Source organism: Carcharodon carcharias, chromosome 3, assembly GCF_017639515.1.
Source record: "Carcharodon carcharias isolate sCarCar2 chromosome 3, sCarCar2.pri, whole genome shotgun sequence".
Taxonomy (NCBI): Eukaryota; Metazoa; Chordata; class Chondrichthyes; order Lamniformes; family Lamnidae; genus Carcharodon; species Carcharodon carcharias.
This window is the reverse complement of record NC_054469.1, coordinates 111,823,415-111,847,471: the sequence shown is the minus strand read 5'-3', so window position 1 is coordinate 111,847,471 and position 24,057 is coordinate 111,823,415. Positions and strand designations below refer to the sequence as shown.

Here is a 24,057-nt window from a genome sequence, read left to right as displayed (position 1 = left end):
GAAGGTGTGACAACAAGGGAGGCAGGTATGAGGACACAAAAGGTAGCAACGGAGGAGCTTCAGGCCCTGCAATTGTCTAACAGGTTTGATGTTCTTGCAGCTTGTGTGGTTGAGAGCAGGAACTGCAGGGAGAATGAGCAAACTGACCATGACACCGTGGTGGAGGGAGTCATTCAAGTGGGGAGAGTAAGTAAGAATGTAGTTGTAGTAGGGGACAGTATAGTTAGTGAGACAGACACTGTTCTGTGCAGACCAGAGTGTGAGTCCCAAAGGATATGTTGCCTGCCTGGTGCCAGGGTTAAAGACATCTCCTCTGGGCTGGAGAAGAACTTGGAGTAGAAGGGGAAGGATCCAGATGTCATGGTCCATATGGTGTAAACAACATAGATAGGACTAAGAAAGAGGTTCTGGTGAGGGAAAATGAGCAGAACCACAAAGGTAATAATCTCTGCATTACTACCTGAGCCAAATTGGCATAGGGTAAATAAGATCAGAGGGTTGAATGCATAGCTCAAAGATTGGTATGGGAGAAATAGGCTTTGATTCATGCAAGGTACTGGCACCAATACTGGGAACAAAGGGAGCTGCACACTTGGAACGATCTTCCTGAGCTGGGCTGGAACCCGTGTCCTAGCCATTTAACTAGGGCTGTCCGGAGGGCTTTAAACAAAATAGTGAAGAGGGTGAGGGTTCATGTGAGGGGGGATTTGGAAAGTTAAAGAGAGAGGATAAGGCAATAGTGCAGGGTAGTGACAGGTAATGTTAGCAGTAGTGTGACAGGAAGGAACTGAGCATACAAACATAAGACTGCACCAGCAAATAAGATGAGCAGGGAAAAATAGCTTTAAACTAACAGAGGGGGAGGAGGGTTTGGGTGAAGGAAGGTTTAGAAATCTAAAGATAAATGTTGAGGCAATAGAAAAGTATGTTGATGTGGGTAAAGACAAGCTGAGTGGGACATTAAGGGACAGAGTTTAAGGGTAATAGTCCATCAGAGTAAGGCTCATGCAGGAAATAATAGTTTTAAAAAACCCTGAAATCACTTTATTTGAATGTGCGGAGCATCCACAATAAGATAGATGAACTAGTGTCTCAAATAGAGATAAACAGTTTAGATCTAATCACCATTTCAGAGACATGGTCACAAGGTGACCAAGATTGGGAAATAAATATTACAGGGTATACAACATTTCAAAGAAACAGGCAGAATGGAAAAGGAAGACGGGTGGCCCTGAAAATAAAGGATGACATAAGGACATTAATGAGAAAGGATATTGGTTCAGAAAATCAAGAAGTTGAATTAGTATGGGAGATTAGGAATAGCAATGGTCAGAAAATACTAGTGGAAGTAGGACCCCAAACAGTAGTTATACTATTGGACAGAGCATTAAGCAAGAAATTATTGGAGCTTGTAACAAAGGTAATGTAATAGTTGTGGGATACTATTCATATAGACTCGACCAATCAAATTGGCAAAAGTGAGCTGGGAGATGAGTCAATAGAATGTTTTCATGACAATTTACTGGAGCAATATGTTGTGGAATCAACTAGAGATAAAGCTATTTTACATCTAGTATACAGTTAATTAGTAATGTCATAGTAAAAGATCCACTGGGAAATAGTGATAATAAGACCATTGAATTCCATGTTAGGTTTGAGAATGACATACTCCAATCACAAACCAGAATCTTAAACTTAAATAAAGCCAATTACATAAGAATGAGATGAGAGCTGGCTAAGGTTAATAGGGTAAATAGATCAAATGTTATGGGGGGAGGGGGGAAGAAGTGGGAAACATTTAAAGAAACAATTCAAAATATTCAACAGAAATACATTCCATTGCAAAAAAAACTCCGTGAGAAAGATCCATTCATGGCTTACTAAGGAAGTAAGAATAGTATTAGTTTAAAAGAAGAGGCTTATAATATTAGAAAGTCTAATAAATTCGAGGATTGGGAATAATTTAGAAAGCAGCAAAAAGCCACAAAAATATTGATTTTTAAAAAAGAAAAAAAATAGAAACTAGCCAGGAATATAAAAACAAATTGTAAGAGCTTTTACAAGTGTATGAAAAGGAAGTCAGTAGCCAAAGTAAATGTTGATTCCTTAGGAGCAGAGACAAGAAAAATTATCATGGGGTATGAGGTAGAGCCATTAAACAAATATTTTGTATCTGTCTTCACTGTACAAAACCCATGTCACAACCAGAATTAGAAGGTAAGCTGAGGCTAATAAAGGTGAGATTAATGTAATTAATATCAGCCAGGAAAAACTACTGGAGAAACTCAAGGGACTAAGATTTGACAAATCCCCAGGACCTGTGGCCTACTTCCTAAGGTTCTAAAAGAGAGAGATACAGAAATAGTGGCTGTTCTGGCTATGATTTTCTAAAATTCCCTAGAGCCTGGAAAGATCCTAGCAGATTGGAAGTTAGCAAATGTAACATTGTTATTTAAGAAAGGAGGGACAAAGAAAACAGGGAACTCAAGGCCAGTTATCCAGACATCAGTCATTGAGAAAGTGCTGGAATCTATTATTACTGAAGTTTTAAACAATGCACATCAAGCATAGCATGATTAGGACAATTCAACATTGTTTTACGAAAAGGGAAATTCTGTTTGACAAATTTATTAGAGCTATTTGAATATATAACTAGTAGGGTAGATAAAGGGGAACCAAATAGATGTAGTGTACTTAGATTTCCAAAAGGCATTTGATTAAAGTGCCACACAAAAGTTTAATACACAAGGACTCATGGAGTTGGGGGTGATATCTAAGCATGGATAGAGGGTTGGTTAGCGTACGAGAAGCCGAAATTTGGCATAAATGTGGCATTTAAAAGTGGGCAGGCTGTGACTAGTGAAGTGCTGCAAGGATCAATGCTGAGGTCTCAGCTATTTACAATTGATATTAATGACTCAGATGAAGAGACAGAGTTATGTATCTAAGTTTGCTGATGTTACAAAGCTAGGTGTGAATGCAAGCTGTGAGGAGGACATAAAGAAGCTAAAAAGAGATATACACTTGCAACATGACAGATGGAGTACAGTGTATAATCTGGAGAAGTGCAAGGTTATAGTTCTAAGAATAGAAAAGCAGAACATTTTTGAAAAGGCATGAAACTTGCAAATGTTCAGGGACAAAAGCAAAATACTGCGGATGCTGGAAACAAAAACTGGAAATGCTGGAAAAACTCAGCAGGTCTAATAGCATATGTGGAGATACTCCACAGATGTTGTTAGACCTGCTGATGTTCAGGGACACTTGGGTATACTTGTACAATTAACACATAAAGTTAGCATGCAGGTACAGCAAGCAGTTAAGAAAGCAAATGGTATGTTGACCTTTATTGCAAGGGGATTGGAGTACAAGAATAAAGGAATCTTGTTACAATTGTACAGGACTATGGTGAATTGTACAGGACTATGGTGAAACCACACCTGGAATACTGTGTGCAGTTTTGGTCCCCATATTTAAGGAAGGATATAATTACATTGGAGGTAGTACAGCAAAGGTTCACTAGATTGGTCACAAGAATGAGAGGATTAGCCTCTGATTAGTGGCTGAATAAATTGGGTCTATATTCTCTGGAGTTTAGAAGAATGAAACATTTAAGATTATGAAGGGGCTTTACAATGTAGATATTGAAACATTGTTTCCCCTGACTGGGGAATCTAGAACAAGGGGGCACAGTTTCAGGATAAGGGGCCCAACATTTAGGACTGAGATGAGGAGAAATCTCTTCACTCAAAGGGTGCATGGACTACCTATTGCTTACTGGGTGATCAGATAAAATTTAATGCAGCATTTCATCAATTGCCTTGATTCCTTTCAGAGCCCATTGCTGATAACTCCCCTGCTCTTCTTCAAAATAGTGCCATGGGATCTTTTATATCCACTCAAGCAAGCAGGTGGGGGGCCTCGGTTTAATGTCTTATCTGAAAGACAGCATCTTTGACAATCTAGCAGTCTCAGTACTGTCCCAGAAAAAAAGTTACTGGAACTTCCTGCATGTTGAATATCTGACCATACAAATTTAAAAAGCAAAGAATAGTCATTTATAAACAGACCAAATCTCTCAATATTGTTGAACTTTAGATTACTCCCCTCTCCATCTTCCATCCAACAAAATTTGCAGTAGTAAGTTGGTCCAGGATTTTAAAATGCAGCTTTTTATTTAAACCAATTCTATACTTTGACTGATTTAAATCAACAGGCACCAAACAGACACTCCTTGATTTTTAAAATTAAATAAACCTTTTTAAGCTATTCATCATAGCATTAAAGTCAGGATATTGACCAAAATTTTTGATCCCAAGTGCAGCAGTCGTGAGGTGCTAAAGTTACTCAAATTTCCTATGCTGGGGAGTTAAGGCTGCCTACAAGGACAAAGTCAAGCTGAGCTCCTATACTTATTCAGTTGAACTGTTCGGATTCACAATAAAGAATTGCTATGTGGACAATGTTGTTGGAATACCATGAGGGGCAGATACGAGAACATCAACATTCTGTGCGGACTCAAATTCGCATTCTCTGCAATCCTTCTCCACACATTTTCTGCAACCACCCCCTTCTAAACTCGCACCCTCTGCAACTTCCCTCCCCACACTCCATTCTCTGCAGCTGCTCCCCCCTTTTATTCCCTGCAATCTCTCTCCATATTCCCTGCACACTCTCTTCCCATATTTCCATTCTGTGCAGACCCTCCCATATTTCCATTTCCCTTTTCAGCACCGCCCCTTTCCCTGAAGTGCACCATTTCTCTCTCTCTCTCTCGACCGTTATATCTCTTATCCTCCATCAATCCCCTCCACGCATTCACTCTATCGTTCTTTTGTTCTGTAGCACCCATCCCCCGGCCACTCTCCCGGAGACCAATGGATATTATGTTCCCATAATTCCAAGCGTGCGATACTCCGGGCCACATTCCATTCCCGAGGACCGTTGCATTGCTGAAGCTCGAGCTCTGGACCGTATCGGGACATCATGAGGACCACTGCAGCCTGCATCTCTTTGCTGTCCGGTGAGTCTAACGCCGAGTTTCTGCTGTAGCGATCTCACAAACGCCGTTAACTATTTGTCTAGACTGCAGAAGGACGCTGACAGCTCCTGGTTTCTGAGTGTTGGAGCACAGCCTAGTCTTCTGCTATATAAAATATATATAAATTGTGGGTGTGGTGTAGGGCCGCTTCTTCTGTCATCGTTACACTCTCCTCTCGCATCACGGCAGACATTGATCAGTCCCACAGCAACTTCATGGAAACGGCTCTCGGTTTAGTCTCCAGCTGATTCTTTTTCCACCTACTTAACCTTTTACAAAATTAAACGATTTTTACCCCCTAAAATTGCGCATTTTTTCTGGTAGGTACCATAAACTGTAGCTATTCCAATGGAAGTTTTCCCACCCCTCTGTACAATCCGAGCATCGCCCCTCCCCAATTAATTAGCTCATTTTAAAATACATGTAAATAGTGTAAATAAAAATGTGCTTTGTGGATCACATTCATGTCACTGCTAAGCCTGCCTATTTTCACCTATGTAACTTCGCCACACTTTACCCCTGCTTCAGCTCATCTACGGCTGAAACCCTCATTTGTGTTCCTGACACCTTTAGTCTTGATTTTTTCCATACACTCGTGGCTGGCTTCCCACATACCCTCTTGAGGCCGTATAAAGCTCTGCTGCCCTTGTTTCAGCTTGCACTAAGTCAAGTTCACCCATCGTCCCTGTGCTTACTGACCTACACTGGCTGCCAGTTAAGCAGCACCTCAATTTTTTTCCCCCAATTCTCATCCTTGTTTTCAAGTTCCCCCCATGGCCTTTTGCCCCTCACTATCTCTGTAATCTGTTCCATCTATACAATCTTTGAGATAGGTTTTTGTTTCTAGTGAAAACTTTGCCAACCCCCTGAGATGTCAGTACTCCCCCAATTCTGATCTCTTAAACATCCTTGACTTTAATCACTTTGTCATCGGTGACCATGCTGTCAGCTACCAAGACCCCAAGTGCTGGAATTGCTTCTGTAAATCTCTCCAACTCTCCCCCTCCCTTAAAATGGTCCTTGAAAACTAGTTCTTTGACTAAGCTTTTGGTCATCAGCCCTAATATTTCCTTATGGGCAGAGTTTTCAGTTTGACTTGTGGGGGTGGGCCTCGCATGTCCAGGAGTAAAATGATGTGCATTGACAACGGGCGAGCGTCACCGCATGCCATTGTGATATTTCGCTGGGTGGGCACGTGATGAAGTCTGATGTGCGCCCGCCATTAATTAATGGGCCAGTTAAGGCCCTTTATTCATCAATTGACTGCGATTTTTAGGCGCCAGTGCGATCTTTGGGTCAGCGCACAGGCGCAATGGGCAGGCGGGTAAGAGACTTTTCTATGAACCTCATCCACGGGCAGGATAAAAGGGCTTAGTGCGGTCATCAATCTGCTTTGTGGAGTATTTATTGGAGAAAGTATTTTAAACTTGCCTGTGTGATCTGCGGTAATTCAGAATGCATTCCAGCAGCTTTCTGTGTACTTTCAACCTTCAGTAAGCACTCTGCAGTCAGAAATCTTTAGCAGGCCTGCAACTTTCCAGAAATCTCTCCTTAGCCTGGGTATTGAATCTGACAATGTCCACTGGATTCAGCTCCTCTGAGGAAGAAAGGAAGGCTAGAAGGAGGAGGAGGAGGCCAGAAGTGCACATTCCGCCTCCTGGGGAGCCACCTTTGGGAGTACAGGCGCAGGCACAAGGGGCATAGGGCCAAGAGGTAGGCCCAGGTGGAAGGGGCCACAGAAGACGCCACTATCCTGCTGCCAGGGTATACAGGCGGCAAAGCAGCTACCTCACTAAGACTGAGGTGCAGTGCCGACGGAGGCTCTGATTGTCAAGGGAGACGGTCACCTTTATCTGTCAGATGATTGGCCCTGAGATCTTCCCTAACTGTGTGGGTGGGCACCCCATGCCAGTGGCACTGAAGGTCACAGCTGCCCTCAACATCTGTGCCTCTGGCTCCTTCCAGAGCTCAGTGGGTGATCTTTGCAGTGTCTCCCAATCAGCTGTCCACACTTATGTCAAGCAGGTTACAGACAATCTGTTTAGGCGTGCATTGACCTTCATCCACTTCCGCTGGGACCAGGCAAGCCAGGCACAGCGAGCCAGAGGCTTCGCGGCCATTGCTGGCTTCCCCTGCGTCCAGGGTACAATAGACTGTACACATGTGGCCATCAAGGTGCCAGCAGGTAACCTGGTGCCTTCATCAACAGGAAGGGCTTCCACTACATGAACGAGCAGATAGTGTGTGATCACAGGATACTGATTCACAAGTATGTGCAAGGTTCCCAGGCAGCTCCCATGACGCCTACATCCTCAGACTCTCCCAGCTGCCGGGGCTCTTCAGTGCTGCAGCCTGGCTGGATGGATGGCTGCTGGGTGACAAGGGCTATCCCCTCAGAAGGTGGCTCATGACGCCTGCCCGCCATCCAATATCAGAAGCTGAGCAGCGCTACATTAGGAGCCACGGCTCCACAAGGGCTATGGTGGAGAGAGCCATCGGCCTTTTCAAGATGCAATTCCGATGCCTGGACCACTCGGGGCGCACTCCAGTACCCCCCAGATCGCGTCTCGGTGATATTGGTTGCATGCTGCATTCTGCACAATCTTGCACTGGAAAGGGGGGAAGCAGTGGACGATAAAGATGTTGACTCATTGTCTGCGACTGCACATGATGAATCCAGCACTGATTCTGAGGATGAAGAAGCACAGGGGAATGCTGAGAGGGTAGATGCTGACCCGGGACTACACCAAGGAGGCAGAGACGCCTGGGAGGCTTTAATTCAACGAACCTTCAGCTAGCACAACACAAATGGATCAGCAGGACCAGCCTTGCCTGGCGCATCCATACTCAGCACCTAAGTGCAAAACCTGTCAGATCACCAGGAGGAACTAGGGGCCTTGGACATAATGTCTAAACAAACACTCATGACATTTTTCTTAAACATACAGATGCAGAACAAACGAGTCACCCTCAGCCATGGTCACACATCTGAATTTTAATTTTAACATCAGATGTTCTTCCAATTGCAAAACAATACTGTAAGCAAGCAAAAATAAATTATAAGGACCTAATCTCGGACCAACAGAAATTCACCACTGAGAAACCCGTGGTGTGCCTAATGTGCCTTACGTTTTCGTTTGTGGGTGCTATATCTTGGTGCTGCCCCATTGATCGGAGTGGCATCTGAGACAGCCTGCTGACTCTGCTGTCCTGTTAGCCTTGATGACCTTGGTGGTCTTCCTCTGGCCCGTGGAGCCTGTGCTGGGCCCGCCTGGGAGGGAGCGGCCAGTTGCACAGCTGGCGTCTCCCCAGTCATCGCAGCCTCACTGGATGAAACGGTCACTGGGAGAGGGGCTGAGGAGCTGGTGCCCTCATCCAGAGTGTCGTGAAAGGAGCCCGCAGGTACGACAGGCAGCTGCTGCACCAACGTGAGGTCGCCTCGGACCTCCCTGCTCACTGTAGGTGGATGGGCAACGAGCTGGGAAGCTTGAAACGCACACCATCTCCCACATTGGCACTGACCAGGTGTGGCCAATGCCGCTGTGAGGGCTTGCAGGTCCGAGCGCAACCCCAGCAGGACCTGATTGTTCTCCTGGAGGAGCTTCTCCACGAGAGTTACCACTCTCTCCATGGAGGAAGCATGATGCTCAGCCATGATGCGCCACATGGACTCCTCCACCACAGACACCAAGCGAAGCATAGCCTCATGTATCACACCCGGCCACATTTCCTGCAGCTGCTGCATCGCGGACGACTCTAGAGGCACATTATCACGCCCCGACTGAGCATGTGCCTGGTCCCCTGCAGTCCTCCGACTGTTGGCGCCATTGGCACACTCTGTCTCTGCCAGCTCCTCCAGCGAATGTGAAGTGCCCTCTCCACTGTGCCTCGGGACACTAGCCGATGTTCCAATGCCCACCGAGCTGCTGGTATCTGCGCTGGTGCCTGCCTCGCAGAAATGGTGTGACACAGGTGACACTTGAGGGCCCTCAGTTGTGAAAGGGGGCCATCTGCAGCTGCTCCTGACGGCCATGCTCTGATGATACTGAAATGAACAACAAGGACAGTGGAGCAGTTAACATGCACACAGTGACACACTTCATCCCTTTACCCCTGGTTCATTATGAGCTTAACCTTCCAGGACCAATGGACATGAACATTGGTGGGGTAGTAAATAGTGAGGAGGATAGCCTTACATTACAGGAGGATATAGATGGGCTGGTCAGATGGGCTGATGAATGCCAAATGGAATATCATGTGGATAAGTGTGAGGTGATGCACTTGGGCAGGACAAACATGGCACGGGAATATGCGATGAATGGTAGGACTGTGGGAAGTAATGAGGATCAGAGGGACCTTGGTGTGCATGGCAACTGGTCCCTTAAGGTAGCGGTACAGGTACATAAGGTGTTTAAGAATGCATATGCCATACTTGCCTTTATTAGCCGAGGCATAGAATAGGAGCAGGGAGGTAATGTTCCAACTGCAGAAAATGCTGCTTAGGCCACAGCTATAATTCTGCATGCAGTTCTGAAATGTGCTTTATGGGAGGGATGTGATTGCAGTGGAGAGAGTGCAGAGGTCGTTTACCAGGATGTTGGTTGGCCTGGAGAGTTTCACTTATGAGGAGATTGAGGGGGTCATGATTGAAGTGTATAAACTTATGAGGGGCTTAGATAGGGTTGACAGAAACTTTTCCCCTTGGCAGAGGGATCAATAACCAGGTGGCATAGATTTAAGGTAAGGGGCAGGAGGTTTACAGGGGATGTGATGAACAACTTTTGCACACAGAGGGTGGTGGGAATCTGGACCCTGAATGGATGATAGACGCAGAAACCTTCTTAACATGTAATAAGTCTTTAGATGTGCACTTGCGATGCCATGGCATACAAGGCTATGGGCATAGTGCTCGAAAATGGGATTAGAATACTTAGATACGTGTTTGACCTGGGCATCCTCAAAGGACCGAAGGACCTTTTTCTGTGATCCACACTTCTGACTCTATCACTCTGTGACCGAGCAATGTTGCAACAATAACAAATTAAACAATCTTCATTGCTATGGATGTTGGGAGGATCTCACTGTTGGCCTCAAATACCTGGCCATTCCATCCCAGCCTCACTGACACCAGCTGACCTGGGTGCATGGTGCCTCTCAAGCTCAAGGGCCTCCTGCTTGAAGCAGCTTAACATGAGGAGGTGAGCCTGTCCGCCGCTCGTCCTCGCATGTTCCGACGCATTATGAACATTCTTCTCCTAGAAAGAGAGAACACCATTCATTATGGCAAATTGCACATGGACTCTGCACGCGTCGCTGCACCCCAACCACAGTGCGCCATATCAGGCCTCCAGTGCCTCCTCTCCACGCTACTGTTGATCATTCACACAAAGATTGTGTGCCTGTCCCCCCCCCCCCAACGGCGCCTTGGACACATGCTGCGTACATCACTTTAGGAACCACGTAGTCTTTGCTCCCATTGCAAGGATGCGCAACTATGTGCAGTGTCGAGGGCAGCAACTGGTTCTTGGCCACTACACGTTGAGGCTCCCCTTCCACCAACTCATCACCATGAATAGGACATGTGTTGGAGTTCTGAGTATGCACCTAGCTGCATCTCCTGCAGGTTGTCCCCAGACTAGTCATGTGTGACTAAAAGCAACACATGCTGCGGTGGAGAACTCATCTCCTCATAAACCACTCAGGCTGATCTAAGCATGGGCACTATCTGCTTGCCCACCCAGCGTAGGAAAAATGCCCAACATGATCCAATGCACGACAGTAAGACTTGTCAGGGGGGCCTCAAAGGCTAAGGCTACCTGCTAGGTTAAATGCCCAATGCCAACATGGTACTCGCCCTGCCAGAGCGCAACAAATTATTGAAGCGCTTACGGCACTGGATCCAGGTGCGCTGCACCACGTTGTGGGAGGCCACCACCTCCGCCACCTCCTCCCAGGCACGTTTTGTCATGTAGGGGTGGCTTCCTCCTCCCATGTTGGGGGACCAACACCTCCCGCCGTGCTGCCATCTGCTCGAGGGCAGCAAGGCAGTCATCTGAAAAGTGAGGGGCGCATTTGGCCCCCCCCCCCCCCGCTGCTGGTCTATCCTGCTGCCTGCCCTGCTCCTGTGGCAGACCCTGCAGCCTGGCCTGCTCCTCTGCCCTTCCCTCCAGCCTGGCCTGCTCAGCCGATGCCCTGTGGTGTGACCTTGAATTGGCCATTGGCACCAGCCTACAGGAGGCTGCTAGGCCTTCTTTTAAACAGACTGCTGCGTCGCCATTGGACCTGGTGGTCTGTGCATGCTCGCCACCGCCCGCACACTCCCGCTATCCACGCGAGTCAGCAAATATGCTGGGTGGTCCTTAATTGACCCGTTGGCATAAAATGGCGGCGCGGATCTGATCGCAGGGGCTAATCGGGTCCGCGCGTGCCCACACACCACCAATAACGGAAAATTCTGCCCCATGTGGCTTAATGCTGAATTTCATTTGAACACACTCCTGAGGCGTCTTGGGATGTTTCAGAAGGTTAAAAATGCTATATATGTACAAGTTGCTGTTGTTTTCTGAATATAGTATTTATATTACAGACTCAAGGTTTAATGCATGAATGACTCAGTAAATTTACATTTGCATAATCTGGTATCTTGTGAGTTCTTTAAGTAGTAAGTTACCTGTGTTTACAATACTTAAAGAATAGTCTTGATCAAATAATCTTTCACTTGTAGGCAAAACAGCTGGATGTATAATTTAGCTTAACTTTAAAATGGAATTAACAGTTATAAATTCTTAATGTCTTGTGTCACCTCGAGATATGAATATGATATCAATATTGTGTTCATGAAAAAGAACAGGGAGTTGATTTCTGTTGTAACTTACTTATCGCTTAGTAGCTAATAATGTAATATATATACTTTTAAAAAACTCAGTTTACAAGTAATTGATACATTTTTACATCAAGGATTAGCAAAAAGACTACTTCTGCTATGGCACCATTAATCATCTTTTGCAAACATGGTTGGATAGTTTCAGTAATTTCTTGAAGAAAGGACGATGCTAACTGCAATGAGCTTGCATACTTGGTCATGTTCAACAGGCATGGTCAAAAATGCCTGGCATGTGAACATGGGTATGTAGCTGGTTCAGTAAATATTTAACTTATCAGTACTGGAAAAACAGATTCACGGTCATTCAATTTGGCAGGGAGGGACTTTGAAATCAAAGTTAAGTTTCTAGCAAAACAATTTAATAAAAATAACTTTTTTATATATATATATATTTAGTTTTGGGAGGAGCTAGTCAACAGGGCAGGATGCACCTGCAGGAAGCATACAATCAGACACAATAGGAAAGCAGAGAGAAAAATAAATTAAAATGTTGGAGGTGGAACACTGATTTTATTTGTTGGTTGGCAAATAATTTGTGCTTTTTGTTTCTTTTTGCTAAGGGGTTGGGGTGGACAGCCAACATAAGAGGTAGTCAGAAGACTGGAGGGGATGGGAATTTGTACCAATTGGTCTCAACCTCAAATAAACTTCTATGGGGATCTAGTATTGGGTAGGAAGATCAAGAGTTGTATCCCTCCCCTGTTTCCCCTCCTTTTGCAGCCTGTTGGATGGACTGCAGGAGGTACATTATCTTCTGCCAGACTTCCCACTGGTCTCAGCTCCTGGACTCCTAAAGTATTCAGATGTACAACATAGTGAAGAGTTGAAAATGAGGTCTATGAGAGTGTTTCAGATTTTGATCTCCTCTGAGTATTTGTGGTCTGGAATAATCAGATGTGATGTCAATGGCCTTCTTGATGAGGGCCTTGCAGATGGACAGTGCCAGCAACACTCACATCCCACGGGAAAATAAAAAAAAAGTTATCCAATGCCATATTTCCATATGCACTCCCCTCCCTCAACCTTGTGGATGACACTGATGCTGATGTTTTTGGCATTGTACAAATTGCCTAAGTCAGGTTGTCACTGATGGGACATAACTCCTGTTCCGACATAGTTATGGCAACAGAACAGAGTATTGGTTTCTGGGACCTCATGTACTAGATTTAATGGCAAAGGAGGTTTGTGGGCTGTATATAAAATATGATTTATGTACAATGTGTGTATTTTTGAAGATGAAATAGAGAAAAATGTGTCACAGTTTGTACCAGGCATCCATTTAACAGAAAAATGTTTTTTTTTCAGGGTACCTTATTGCCATCTAACAACAGATTCCTAAGCCTGAAATCCATATAAAATTAATGTGACCCACCAGGGGAGAGTTAAAGTGAAAATTTGGGACTGGAAATGATACCCATTCATGTTCAATAGGGAAAAACATATAATTCATGCACTGAATTTCTTACTACATATATAGCTATTCATTGACAATTTCGCAAAAAGTACTTTAAACAACATTTTAATTTTATTTTGTTTTGAAAAGCCTATTTAGTAAACTGTGCAGATGGCATTGAATTCAAAAAATGGGAGAATAATGGAATCCACAGTTATCGTGTTAGCAGGAGTAGGACTGCTGAGGTGATGGAGGGTGAGTCTGGTAATAAGCCCAAAATATACTTGATGGGAGATTTGTCAGAGTCGGTCTAACATATTTTGTCTTTAACGTTTTTTACATTTCAGTTTTGTTGTAATATTTGTGTTGAAGTCATCTCCCTTGTTTCTCAATAACTATTTTCAGAAGTAAAATGTTCAAAAATACTGACATTTTGATAACATGGATTCCTCTAAACATGCTTATCAGCTTAACCCAATTGAATTCTAATTGCAGCTTGAACCATACAAACATTTATTTTTACTGTTTAATATACTTAAAATACATTTAATGAGTTGCACATCGTGTGAAATTTGATTGGTACTGCATTCCAATATATTACCCTGTATACATCTGCAACATAAGCACTTCAGATTAAAATAATCTACACTCCAATTGGGAATTGTTAAGGTGGGAATAGAGCTTTAAGTGGAAAAGGGTAAAAATGTTACAGCTTATTTAATGTTAACCTTCATTGATCTAATGCAATACCAGCTTGGCTCAGTGGTAGCACTCTGGCCTCCTGGGGTTCAAGCCCCACTCTGGAAACTTGAGTACACCAATCTTGGCTGACACTCAAGTGCAGGACTTAGTGAATAGTGCATTGTCAGAAATGCTGCCTTAGTATGAGGTCATAGAGTCATTGTGGCAGAGAAGGAGGCCATTTGGCCCCTTAAACTGAGGAACTGTGTGCTTGCTTAGGTGGATGTAGAAGATCTCATGGCTCTATTTGGAAAAGCGCAGGGGTTCTTTCTCAACCAACACCTCCAAAACTGCACAGTTTCTCATTGTTGTTTATAAGACCTTACACTGTGAACATTATACTATGTTTCCCTAAATTGAAATAGTGATTAGATTTCAAAAATAATTAATTGGCTGTAAAATGCTTTGGAACATCCCGAGGATGTGAAAGGCATGATATAAATGCAACTTTAAAAAAAACACATTCAGGCAACGCTTACAAATTGCGGCTTATTATCAGATTTTGAAAGTTGTTTTCAGCAGTGTGTGAGCTTTTTCTTTCAAATGACACTTCTACCTCAAATCTTTACAAAGATTCAAAAAATGAAAAAAAAAAACATTTTTAATATATAATGATTCACTAGATTTAAATAATACCAAACAAATTTGTAGCAACCTGTGTTATGAAACTTTAGGGACAGCCTTAAACTATTTATGCTGGGCTATGGAGAAAGAGCAAGTGAGAGGGAGTGATTGGATAGCTTCTTCGAAGAGCTGGCACAGGCATGATGGACCAAACTGCTGCCATCTGTGCTGCATCATTCTGATTTTAAATTAAAATCTGTGAAAATCGAGAGAAATTTTGTAAAAGTATAGAAGGGCTGATTTTGTGAAGTTTCATTGGTGGTGTGGAGCCTCACTGGCCAGGAGTATGGGCTGCAAAGTTGGACCCATAGATTAGTGAGCCTGTTTCACTGTTAACTGCACTCTGTAGTGAATGCACTTTGAGGTTGTACTGATACTCTCATAAATTTTATTTAAATAGGCCCCCTCATTTGATCTGCCTGTTTTCTTGCCATTTCCATGCCAGCAGCATGCTCCCCTATTTAAAATGGTCACCACTGTGATCTAGCCTGTGGGAGTAGCTTTTGTAGAGATGAATATTCCTTTTCGATTTTTGATTGGTAAGTTATCTTGGGGCTGAAATTCCACAATGGCAGAGGGGTGGTGCTGGGGGCTTCTGCCCTTATTTATGCAATGCAATTTGAATCCTTAGAGGCTGTGTGTCCTGAGAAAAGCACAGTTTCCTGAAAAAGAAGTGTGTGTGGTGTGGTGTGGATATTTAGACAGAGTTTCTTAAAGCTGCATTTGCATTCTCTGTTGGCTCTAGGTTTTAAATTTGGGCATTAACTGCTGTGGGAATATAGCAGTCTGCTACCTGAAAGGCTGGCTAGCACTGAAATTAATTTGGTAGCTTTAAACAACTGAAACAATATTTTGGCCTTGTTATATTGTTGGGAGTTATGTTGTGCATACATGTGTGTCCAGGGTGCCACATTTACTGCTGTGCTGCAATTAGATGCTAACCAATAATGTATCAGTCTGCAGCAGAGGGTGAGATCTGTAAAATACATTGGATGAAAAGCTGCTATATCTGTCTAAAAGTGTGATTATTTCAGACTTATGGGATCTACGAGACAAAACAGGCTTCAATTGCAACCTTCTACTTCTAAGTACATAGAAATGCATAGATGGTATAACATGGAAACAAACCATTGAACTCCTTACGCTGAGGCTGGTATTTACTCTCTGTGTAAGAAAAGAAGAAAACATAATTAAAACAAGGTTACAAATACTTACCCTATTTCCAAATCCCTTCTCTTTTTTCCTTGCAGGAATATGCTGGTATAAGAAATATATATAAGTTATCCATCCCTTTTAAATTTGAGCTATTGGCCAGATCTTGCTTATCTCCCATTAGACTAACTAGCAATGCAAAGCCAAATCTGTATTTATGCTAATTAGTTTGCTTTGTTCCTGCAAAATTAGGCACTTATAGCTCATTGTGTTGTGGACTAAATTGGGGCTGGCAAAATGGAGGCTATCATTTTTAATCGCATTGATTCGGATGCAACAGTGTGGAATTTGGTGAGGAAAAATGGTGAAACATTGTCAAATCAGATCTTGAAACAAGATCGGTATGACAGTTGGGATGTTATTATCCTGTTCCTGATTTTTTTCACTTCGATAATACTGCATCTCCCATGTTGCAGTTCATGGTAAATCAGCAGAGCATTATTTATAAAGAGGGGAGTCTCAGCAGAGTGGTAACAGCAGGAACTGACTGTCTCTCTTTTTAAATACTTTTTCAGGATTGTTTTGTATTTGCAACAATAGGTAACTCTTAGGAATATGAAGCATAAAATGTGACCCTCAAAATCACATATATATAGAGATAGATTACAATTAATATTGTAAATTAAACAACTGAGCTTCCTATGGCTAGGTTCTAGCAATATATTTAATAAGTCATAGTACTGAGAGTCTACTAGGGAAAGGTGAGTGATGGTTATTATTGTAGTGGCTGAAGAGGGTAGAGTCGGTTGGAAGCAGCATTACCCATTATTGGTGTGAAATCTTGCTTAGACAACTTGTGGTCCGGACCTAATGAAAAACGCTTGTAACCTTTGTTACGTATCACATTGCTAACTTTGAAGATTCGTCCTTTTATCTTAATACCCTAATGTCACTTCATGTCACAGTCAACAACTTGTACCAATGCAAGCCTTTCAATGACCAGATAAATTTAATTTCTTCACAATTTCCACCTAGAAGGACAGGGGCAGCAGATGCCTGGGAGCACCACCATCTACAAGTCCCCCTCCAAACCACACACCATCTTGTCTTGGAAATATATCACCATTCCTTTACTGTCACTGGTCAATATCCTGGAACTCCCTTTGTAACAGCACTGTGGGTGTCCCTACACCAAATGGTCTGCAGTAGTTCAAGAAGGTGGCTCACCATCACCATCTCAAGGGCAACTAGGGATGGGCCTAGCCAGTGATACCCACAATCTTGAACAAATAAATAATAAAAAATGTATTTATAGATAGAAGTTGAGTTTTATAACAACTTCTATTCCAATGTTCTGTTGGCTAGCTTTCCATTTTCCACCTTCCATCAACTTGAGTTTATTCCAAACTCTGTTGCCGAAGTTCTATCTTGCACCAAATCCTAGTTACCCATCAGCCCATGTTCACTGACCTACATTAACTCCAGATCTGGCAACAGCTTGATTTTAAAATTCTCTTTGTTTTCAAATGAATTGAATGGATTTTTTAGCCGGTTTGAAAATGATGCATTTAAGGAACATGTAATTCTACAGCAGGCTTTACTTTGTGAATGAGAAGGATCTCGTGTTATGATCAACAAATGGGAGGTAGAGAAGCAATTCAAGCAAGTCCACGGAAAGCTTGCAGTCCATATCAGGGGAAAAATTCATAAAGAATGTGTGCATCAGTTGGCAGTTCATTTTTCTCTGGTCTTTCAGAAATCATTTGACATGAATATTGTTCCCTGCTGTTGGAAGTCAGCTATCATCGTCCCCATTTGCTGAGAAGTTGCGGCCTGCTGAGCTGAATAATTACTGACCAATTGTTCTTACGTCGATAGTCATGACTGTTTTAAGTTCATTGTGTCAGTATGTATTAAATCCTATTTTTTCACTTATCGATCAATTGCGGATTGCCTATCAATCTTATAAGTCAATGGATAATGCTGTTCTGACCTTGGCCCATTTTATCCAACAGCAAACAAATGCGCTACATTACCCCTGCTGCCTTTGTTGATGTTTCTTTAGCTTTTAATACCATGCAACCATTCAAGATTATAGTTCTGAAGAAGAGTCATATGGACTCAAAACATTAACCCTGTCTTTCTCTTCAGAGGTGCTGTCAGAGCTGCTGAGTTTTTCCAGCACTACTTGTTTTTGAACCAATTAATGATATTGTTCCTGTGAAGATTCATGGTGTGGACATTCAAATAGTTACTAAGTACAAGTATCCAGGTATCCCGTTGGAGTGTATAGATGTTGTGGCTAAGGGACATACACAGTTATCATACTTCAGAAAATGAAAATCCTTTTGAGTAGATACTACAATTATGAAACTCTTCTATGCGGCTGTAGTTGAGAGTGCTATCCTGTTTGGATGTCTGTTCTGATACTGTTGTCTTAGCAAAGCAGACTCTTTTAAGGGTACAGAGATTATTGAACCAGGCAGGAATTGTATTTGATTAGCAGGTCTTCCTTGACTAAATTTGCTCTTGAAGAATTTTGATGCAAGTAAAGAGTGTCATGAACTACTGTTGGATACATGCAAGGAAAAGGCTACAATCCCTCAGATGCAGTACAAATTGGTTCCTGAATTCATTTGTGCCCTTATCTGTAAGAATTTTTAACAGGAGCTTGATTTATGGATGAGGATATGCACTGGGGCAGGACTTTCTGATTAGTGTGTTGGAATAGATTTTTAATAAATCACAGAATCACAGAATTGTCATGGTGCAGAAGCAGGCCATATTTTAATTAAAGTTAGATCTCTGTGCTTGGGTAATTCTCTTTCTTTTATTGTTGTCATTCATTTAAATATATTATTTTAACATATGAGTAATGTACCGAAAATGAATTTCCATATCGACAATAAAGTGAAATTGAATTGAATTGAAATCCCTCCTCTGTAAACCCCTCTGCCCCCCACCCCCCACCCTCCCCCAACCTGGCAATCTGTCTTCACTTCCTTCAGATTTTGGTCACCTGTCCTAATATTTTCTTCTGTGGCTTGATTGATAATGCTGCTGTGAAGCACCTTGGAATGTTATACTACATTAAAGATGCTATATAAAAGCAAGTTGTTAATCATTTGCCAATATCACAACACTAAGGCATTGGCAGCAGTTGTGTGTTAGGTCTGTGGAATTGTGGGACTGGACAAATGCCAATGTAACAGAGTTATATTAAGTACCTCTGCTTAAAGTGAGGCAAAACCTAAATTCATTCAATACGGTTGAAGGAAATCAAGCAAAAGATTCCATGCTGTGCCTATTAGTCAGAAAGCTAACAAATTGGACACAAACAGAAATTGTAAACATAGGCAGTTATTCTTGACCTGTGGATAGCAAGACTTGTGCAGGACCAAGCCCAATAATACATCAACCTAGGTACGAAATAAATTAGAATAATGAAGGAAGTGAAAATCAAAGCCAGGCATTTAAAGGCAGCCCTTTCTAAAAGTGAAAAAGGGTCTGCAGTCTGTTGCAATTTAGTTATATACAATGCAGATTTCTCATCACAAAATGAAGCAATTATGGGAAGTGTTTGTAAAAGCTTTCAGGGTGTCGGGGTTGAAACAGTCTCCACCCGAAAAATTAACAATAACTTAGATTTGTATAGCGATTTTTTTTTTAAATGAAGAAAATGTCCCTAAGTTCTACTCAGAGAACATGCATTGAATGGTGGCTCTGGGATCATTTATGGGCCTCTATTATTCCTAATGTTCATAAAGTACCTGCATTGAGAAACAAGGTGGCGGCAGTTGTGGCGGGGGAGGGTGGTGGTGGTGTGAGGGTGGGGAGGGTTGTGAGGGTGGGGAGGGTGGGGGAGGTTGGGAGGGTGGGGAGGGTGGGGGAGGTTGGGAGGGTTGGGAGGATGGTGAGGGTGGTGGTGGTGTGAGGGTGGGGAGGGTGGTGGAGGTTGTGGGGGGGGCGGTGGTGGCGGCAGTTGTGGGGGAGTGGGGGAGGTTGTGAAGGTGGGGAAGGTGGGGAGGGTGGGGGAGGTTGTGAGGGTGGGGGAGGTTGTGAGGGTGGGGCGGGTGGGGAGGTTGGGAGGGTGGGGAGGATGGGGAGGGTGGCGTTGATTGTGAGGGTGGGGAGGGTGGTGGTGGTTGTGAGGGTGGGGAGGGTGGTGGTGGTTGTGAGGGTGGTGGTGGTTGTGAGGGTGGGGAGGATGGGGAGGGTGGCGTTGATTGTGAGGGTTAGGAGGGTGGCGGCGGTTGTGGGTGGGGGAGGCTGGCGGTGGTGTGAGGGGGGGAGGGTGGTAGTGGTGTAGAAGTAGGGAGGGTGGTGCTGATGCTGTTGCCTTATTGATGAATAGTATGTTTGGTTCGAATCACATCTCAAGATAGCACAAATTCCAAGATTACGAATGGTTCAGTTCAGCCTGTTAGCTTGGCTGGTGAGGGGATTGGAACCAGTGGCAAGGGAGTACATTTTGTGATTAAGACCAACAATGGATCTGCTCATCCTGATCGTGCCCTGTAGGAAATTGTGACTCATCCAGAATTTGATGTCAGTCGTGTGGGCCCGAATCTTCTAGGCAGCGGTGGAGCAGGAGCGTATGCTGCTGACCGAATTCTCAAGACTGAGGTCTTACCTTCTTAACACTGAAGTCTTAGGACCTTCCTAACCCGACTGCAGTGTGGATCCATCAGCAAGCAAAGTTGGGAAGCCTAGTGGCAAGGCGCAATTTCAGCAATGCCATGCCCCGTATCACGTCACAAACTGAAGACGTGCTCCTTGATGTCTAACTTCAGTTCGGTGACCTGTTTTTCAATGTACCTGTTAACTGTTGCAAATTTAAGATTTTCTCATTCTCCCTTTCAACGACAGCACTTCCAACACTGCTCACCCTCTACTGCACCCCTGACAGTGCTCACCTCCCTTTTCTGCACCCACAACACTGCTAGCCACCCCCATCTCCCTCCACTGTACACCCAACAGTGCTCACCCTATATGTTGTGGGAGAGAGGCTGAGCAATGCCGGGGGAATGGGGGGGTGGGGGTGGGGAGAGGGTGGCGAAGGCTGAGCAGTGCAGGGGTGGGGAGGGTGCAGGGAGAGGAGGCTGAGCAGTGCCAGGGGATTGGGGGTGGGGGGATGGTGGTGGCGAAGGCTGAGCAGTGCAGGGGTGGGGAGGGTGCAGGGAGAGGAGGCTGAGCACTCTGGAGGGAGTGGGTTTGGGGGAGAGGTTGAGCAGTGCCGGGGGAGTGGGGTTGGGGGAGAGGCTGAGCAGTGCCGGGGGAGTGGGTTTGGGGGAGAGGCTGAGCAGTGCCGGGGGAGTGGGGTTGGGGGAGAGGCTGAGCAGTGCTGGTTGATGGGGGGGGGGGGGTGCGGGGAGAGGAGGCTATGCAGTGCCTGGGGTGGGGGTGTGGGGGTGTGGTGGTGAGCAGTGTTGGGGGCGGGTGTGGGCGGGTGTGGGCGAGAGGCTGAGCAGTGCTGGGGTGGGTGGGGTAGGGGGAAGAGGCTGATCAGTGCTGGGCGGGGACGGGGGAGAGGCTGAGCGGTGCCTGGGCTGGGGGACGTGGGGGGCTGGTGAGCAGTACCGGTGGTGTTGGGGGCGGGTGTGGGCGGGTGTGGGCGAGAGGCTGAGCAGTGCCGGGGTGGGTGGGGTAGGGGGAAGAGGCTGATCAGTGCTGTACGGGGGCGGGGAGAGGCTGAGCAATGCCGGGGGAAGGGGGTGAGGGTGGTGGTGAGCAGTGTTGAGGCGGGTGTGGGCGAGAGGCTGGGCAGTGTTGGTGGTGCTGGAGTCCTTTGACACTCATCCTAATTTAAAGGGCTGTACTTGCTAATAAATCAGGTTCTAATCTATGTGAGTACTGAGCAAACAATCCAAGTTTACAGGGGCCTGGAAATGCCATCAGCGAGGGCTCCCACTGAGCCATTTCTGGCTAATGGAAGTTTCAGGTTCGGGTGTAACTCGGCTCCTGGAACTTCCAAAGCCTTTCAGTGTTTGTTGCCTTTTGGAAATGAGGACTGGGCTGCAGACCTATGGTGTGAAAGCAGTCAAGCGAAATGGTGGAGTGGTGAAGCTCTATGTCATCAGCGTACACGTAGAAGGTAATCCATAGTTGTGAATGATACTGCCAAAAGTTAGCATATAAATCAAGGGGAAGAGGGGGCTGAAGGTGGCTTCTTCGGGGGACACCAGAAATGACAGTTTACGAATGAAAGAGAAATGACTGCTGGATATGCTCTCGCTATGTTTGGATATATTAGAAATGGAACCATGCAAGAGCAGTACTGCAGAGTTGAACAATGGAGCAGAGGCATTGGGGGTGGATACTGTTATCAATCATAAAGCAGAACACAGATAGGTGTCGACGTCATTGGCTGTCTCTTGATTTGAGGATGACATTCACTCGGTTGCGAGCTTCTGCCATGGCTCTTCGTGTGGCTGAACCAGCCGATTCTCAACCCGCAGATCTTTGGGCACATGGGTCAGGACATCCCATGAGGTAGTGGAATCTGGAGTGCAGGATTTGCTTCCTTTCCTTTCTTACTCTGTCTTATCATGAAGACATTGGGAAGCATGACCCATGCATGATGCAGCTTGATGGACAAATTGTCGCCATCCTGAACATTTCTAGCAAGTTCCTCCCAGTCATTCAGATCAATGTTGCTGCATTTCAAGGTGAGCTTCAGACTATCTTTGAACTGTTTTCTTTGTCCTCCCCTGGAATGTTAGCCATTTGAGAGTTGAGAAAACAGGACCTGGTGGGGGAAATGACTTTCAGCTATCTGGACAGTGTCCAGTCCATTGAAGTTGATTTTTCAGGAGGTTTGTCTAAATGCTTGTGGAGCTGGCTTCAAGAGGGACACGAGCGTTTGTTCGACCATCCTCCAATTGAATCTGGAGGATCTGGCGGAGGAATTATGATTGAATTTCTCTAGTGGTCTTACTAGGGCTTCACCAGGTCATCACTAGGGCTGATTGGTGTGGAAAAACAAGGAGGGATAAAACAGAATGATTAAAGTGTCAGGATATCATTCAAAATTTTGGTGGGGACAGAAGCCAAATCAGAACGGTTCAAACAAAGTTTTGGGAGTGATAGGGAACACCCTGCACCACCAGCGCTTGTATGATTCTCTTGTGTCCTATTGATCCTCAAACACTGTAAACCCTGACGTCAACTGGCCAGGCGCCAAGAACAGTTGTGCATGTGCACTTGGCCCGCACTGAGGCGGCCAGCGGTCTATGGTTAGGAAAAATCTATTAGACGTAGCAAGTTGGCTCTTTTTGATATTTATTATGCAAATAATCTCCCACCTCCTGACCTACTCCAAACTTAAGTTTTAATTTGTAGCATCTGATATTTGACCTCTGTACTAGTAAACAATTTGGCAGACTTTGTCTGTTCCCTCTTTAAGCTTGAAAACTTGAAGTCTTATCTTATAAAAAGAGAAATTCCGTTATTTTCAGTAAGAAATATGCACTGATTTAAGTTAGGTGAGAATCTGCAATTTGTTTTGATTTTAAAAAGACTATGTATTGATTTAAAAGGATTAATTTTAAAATGAGTTGTACCTTCCAAGCTCCAGGGCAGTGTAACTGGGGGGGTACCCCAAAGATGTGCTGGGGAACGTCTGCTACTGGAAATCCCCAAGTAAGGTTTGCATGGCAGTTGCCTGTGAAGTGCAAACTCCCATTGTGCAATTGCCCTGAACTGGGAGCCATCTGAAAATGCAACTTATATCACAAATTTTGGATGGTCCTGACTGTCTTACATCAGTAGTTACCTAGAAAAAGTTAGATGAATTAAAACCACTTTGAATTTCTGGGTAACAATTGTACAGACACGCACCGACGCCCCCCCCCCCCCCTCCCCCCACCACACCGCTCAACTCCCCCTCCCCCCGCCAGGCCTGATACAACCTGACCCCCCCCCCCCCCCCCCCACCAAACACACACACACACACACACACACACACTCCCGCCCCTCCTGCCCCTTCCCAATAGCCTAATCCCCAAATTCTAATCACTTGCCTGACAAATCTACCTTCTCTCTGGCTTGCCAGAAGCTGACCTTTAAACCAGCCTGATTGACGGCAGCCGGTGCTGTAAAAAAGGTGTGGCCTCCTTGCACCCAACTCAGAAGCCCTCGACAGAAGGTCCCAGGAGCGCTCTGTTCTGCATAGTTCTCGCCCAGCTTGAGTCGGAAGGTTGGGAGAGAAAGGATCGGAAAAAT

The 24,057-nt window shown here is 44.7% G+C and overlaps 1 protein-coding gene across 2 annotated transcripts in view; it reads left to right on the top strand.

Annotated features, from left to right (window-relative positions):
• Nucleotides 1-4,796: 4,796 nt before the first annotated feature.
• Nucleotides 4,797-24,057, top strand: part of sgce (sarcoglycan, epsilon) — an 86,067-nt gene continuing 66,806 nt past the window's right edge. Inside the window, exons 1-2 of one of the 2 annotated variants that reach the window (XM_041185009.1) lie at nucleotides 4,797-5,023; nucleotides 13,468-13,572. In XM_041185009.1, coding sequence (XP_041040943.1) covers nucleotides 4,987-5,023; nucleotides 13,468-13,572 — 142 coding nt within the window. In that variant the 5' untranslated portion in view covers nucleotides 4,797-4,986. The remainder of the gene's footprint in view (nucleotides 5,024-13,467; nucleotides 13,573-24,057) is intronic. The other variant, XM_041185011.1, reaches the window with a different exon arrangement.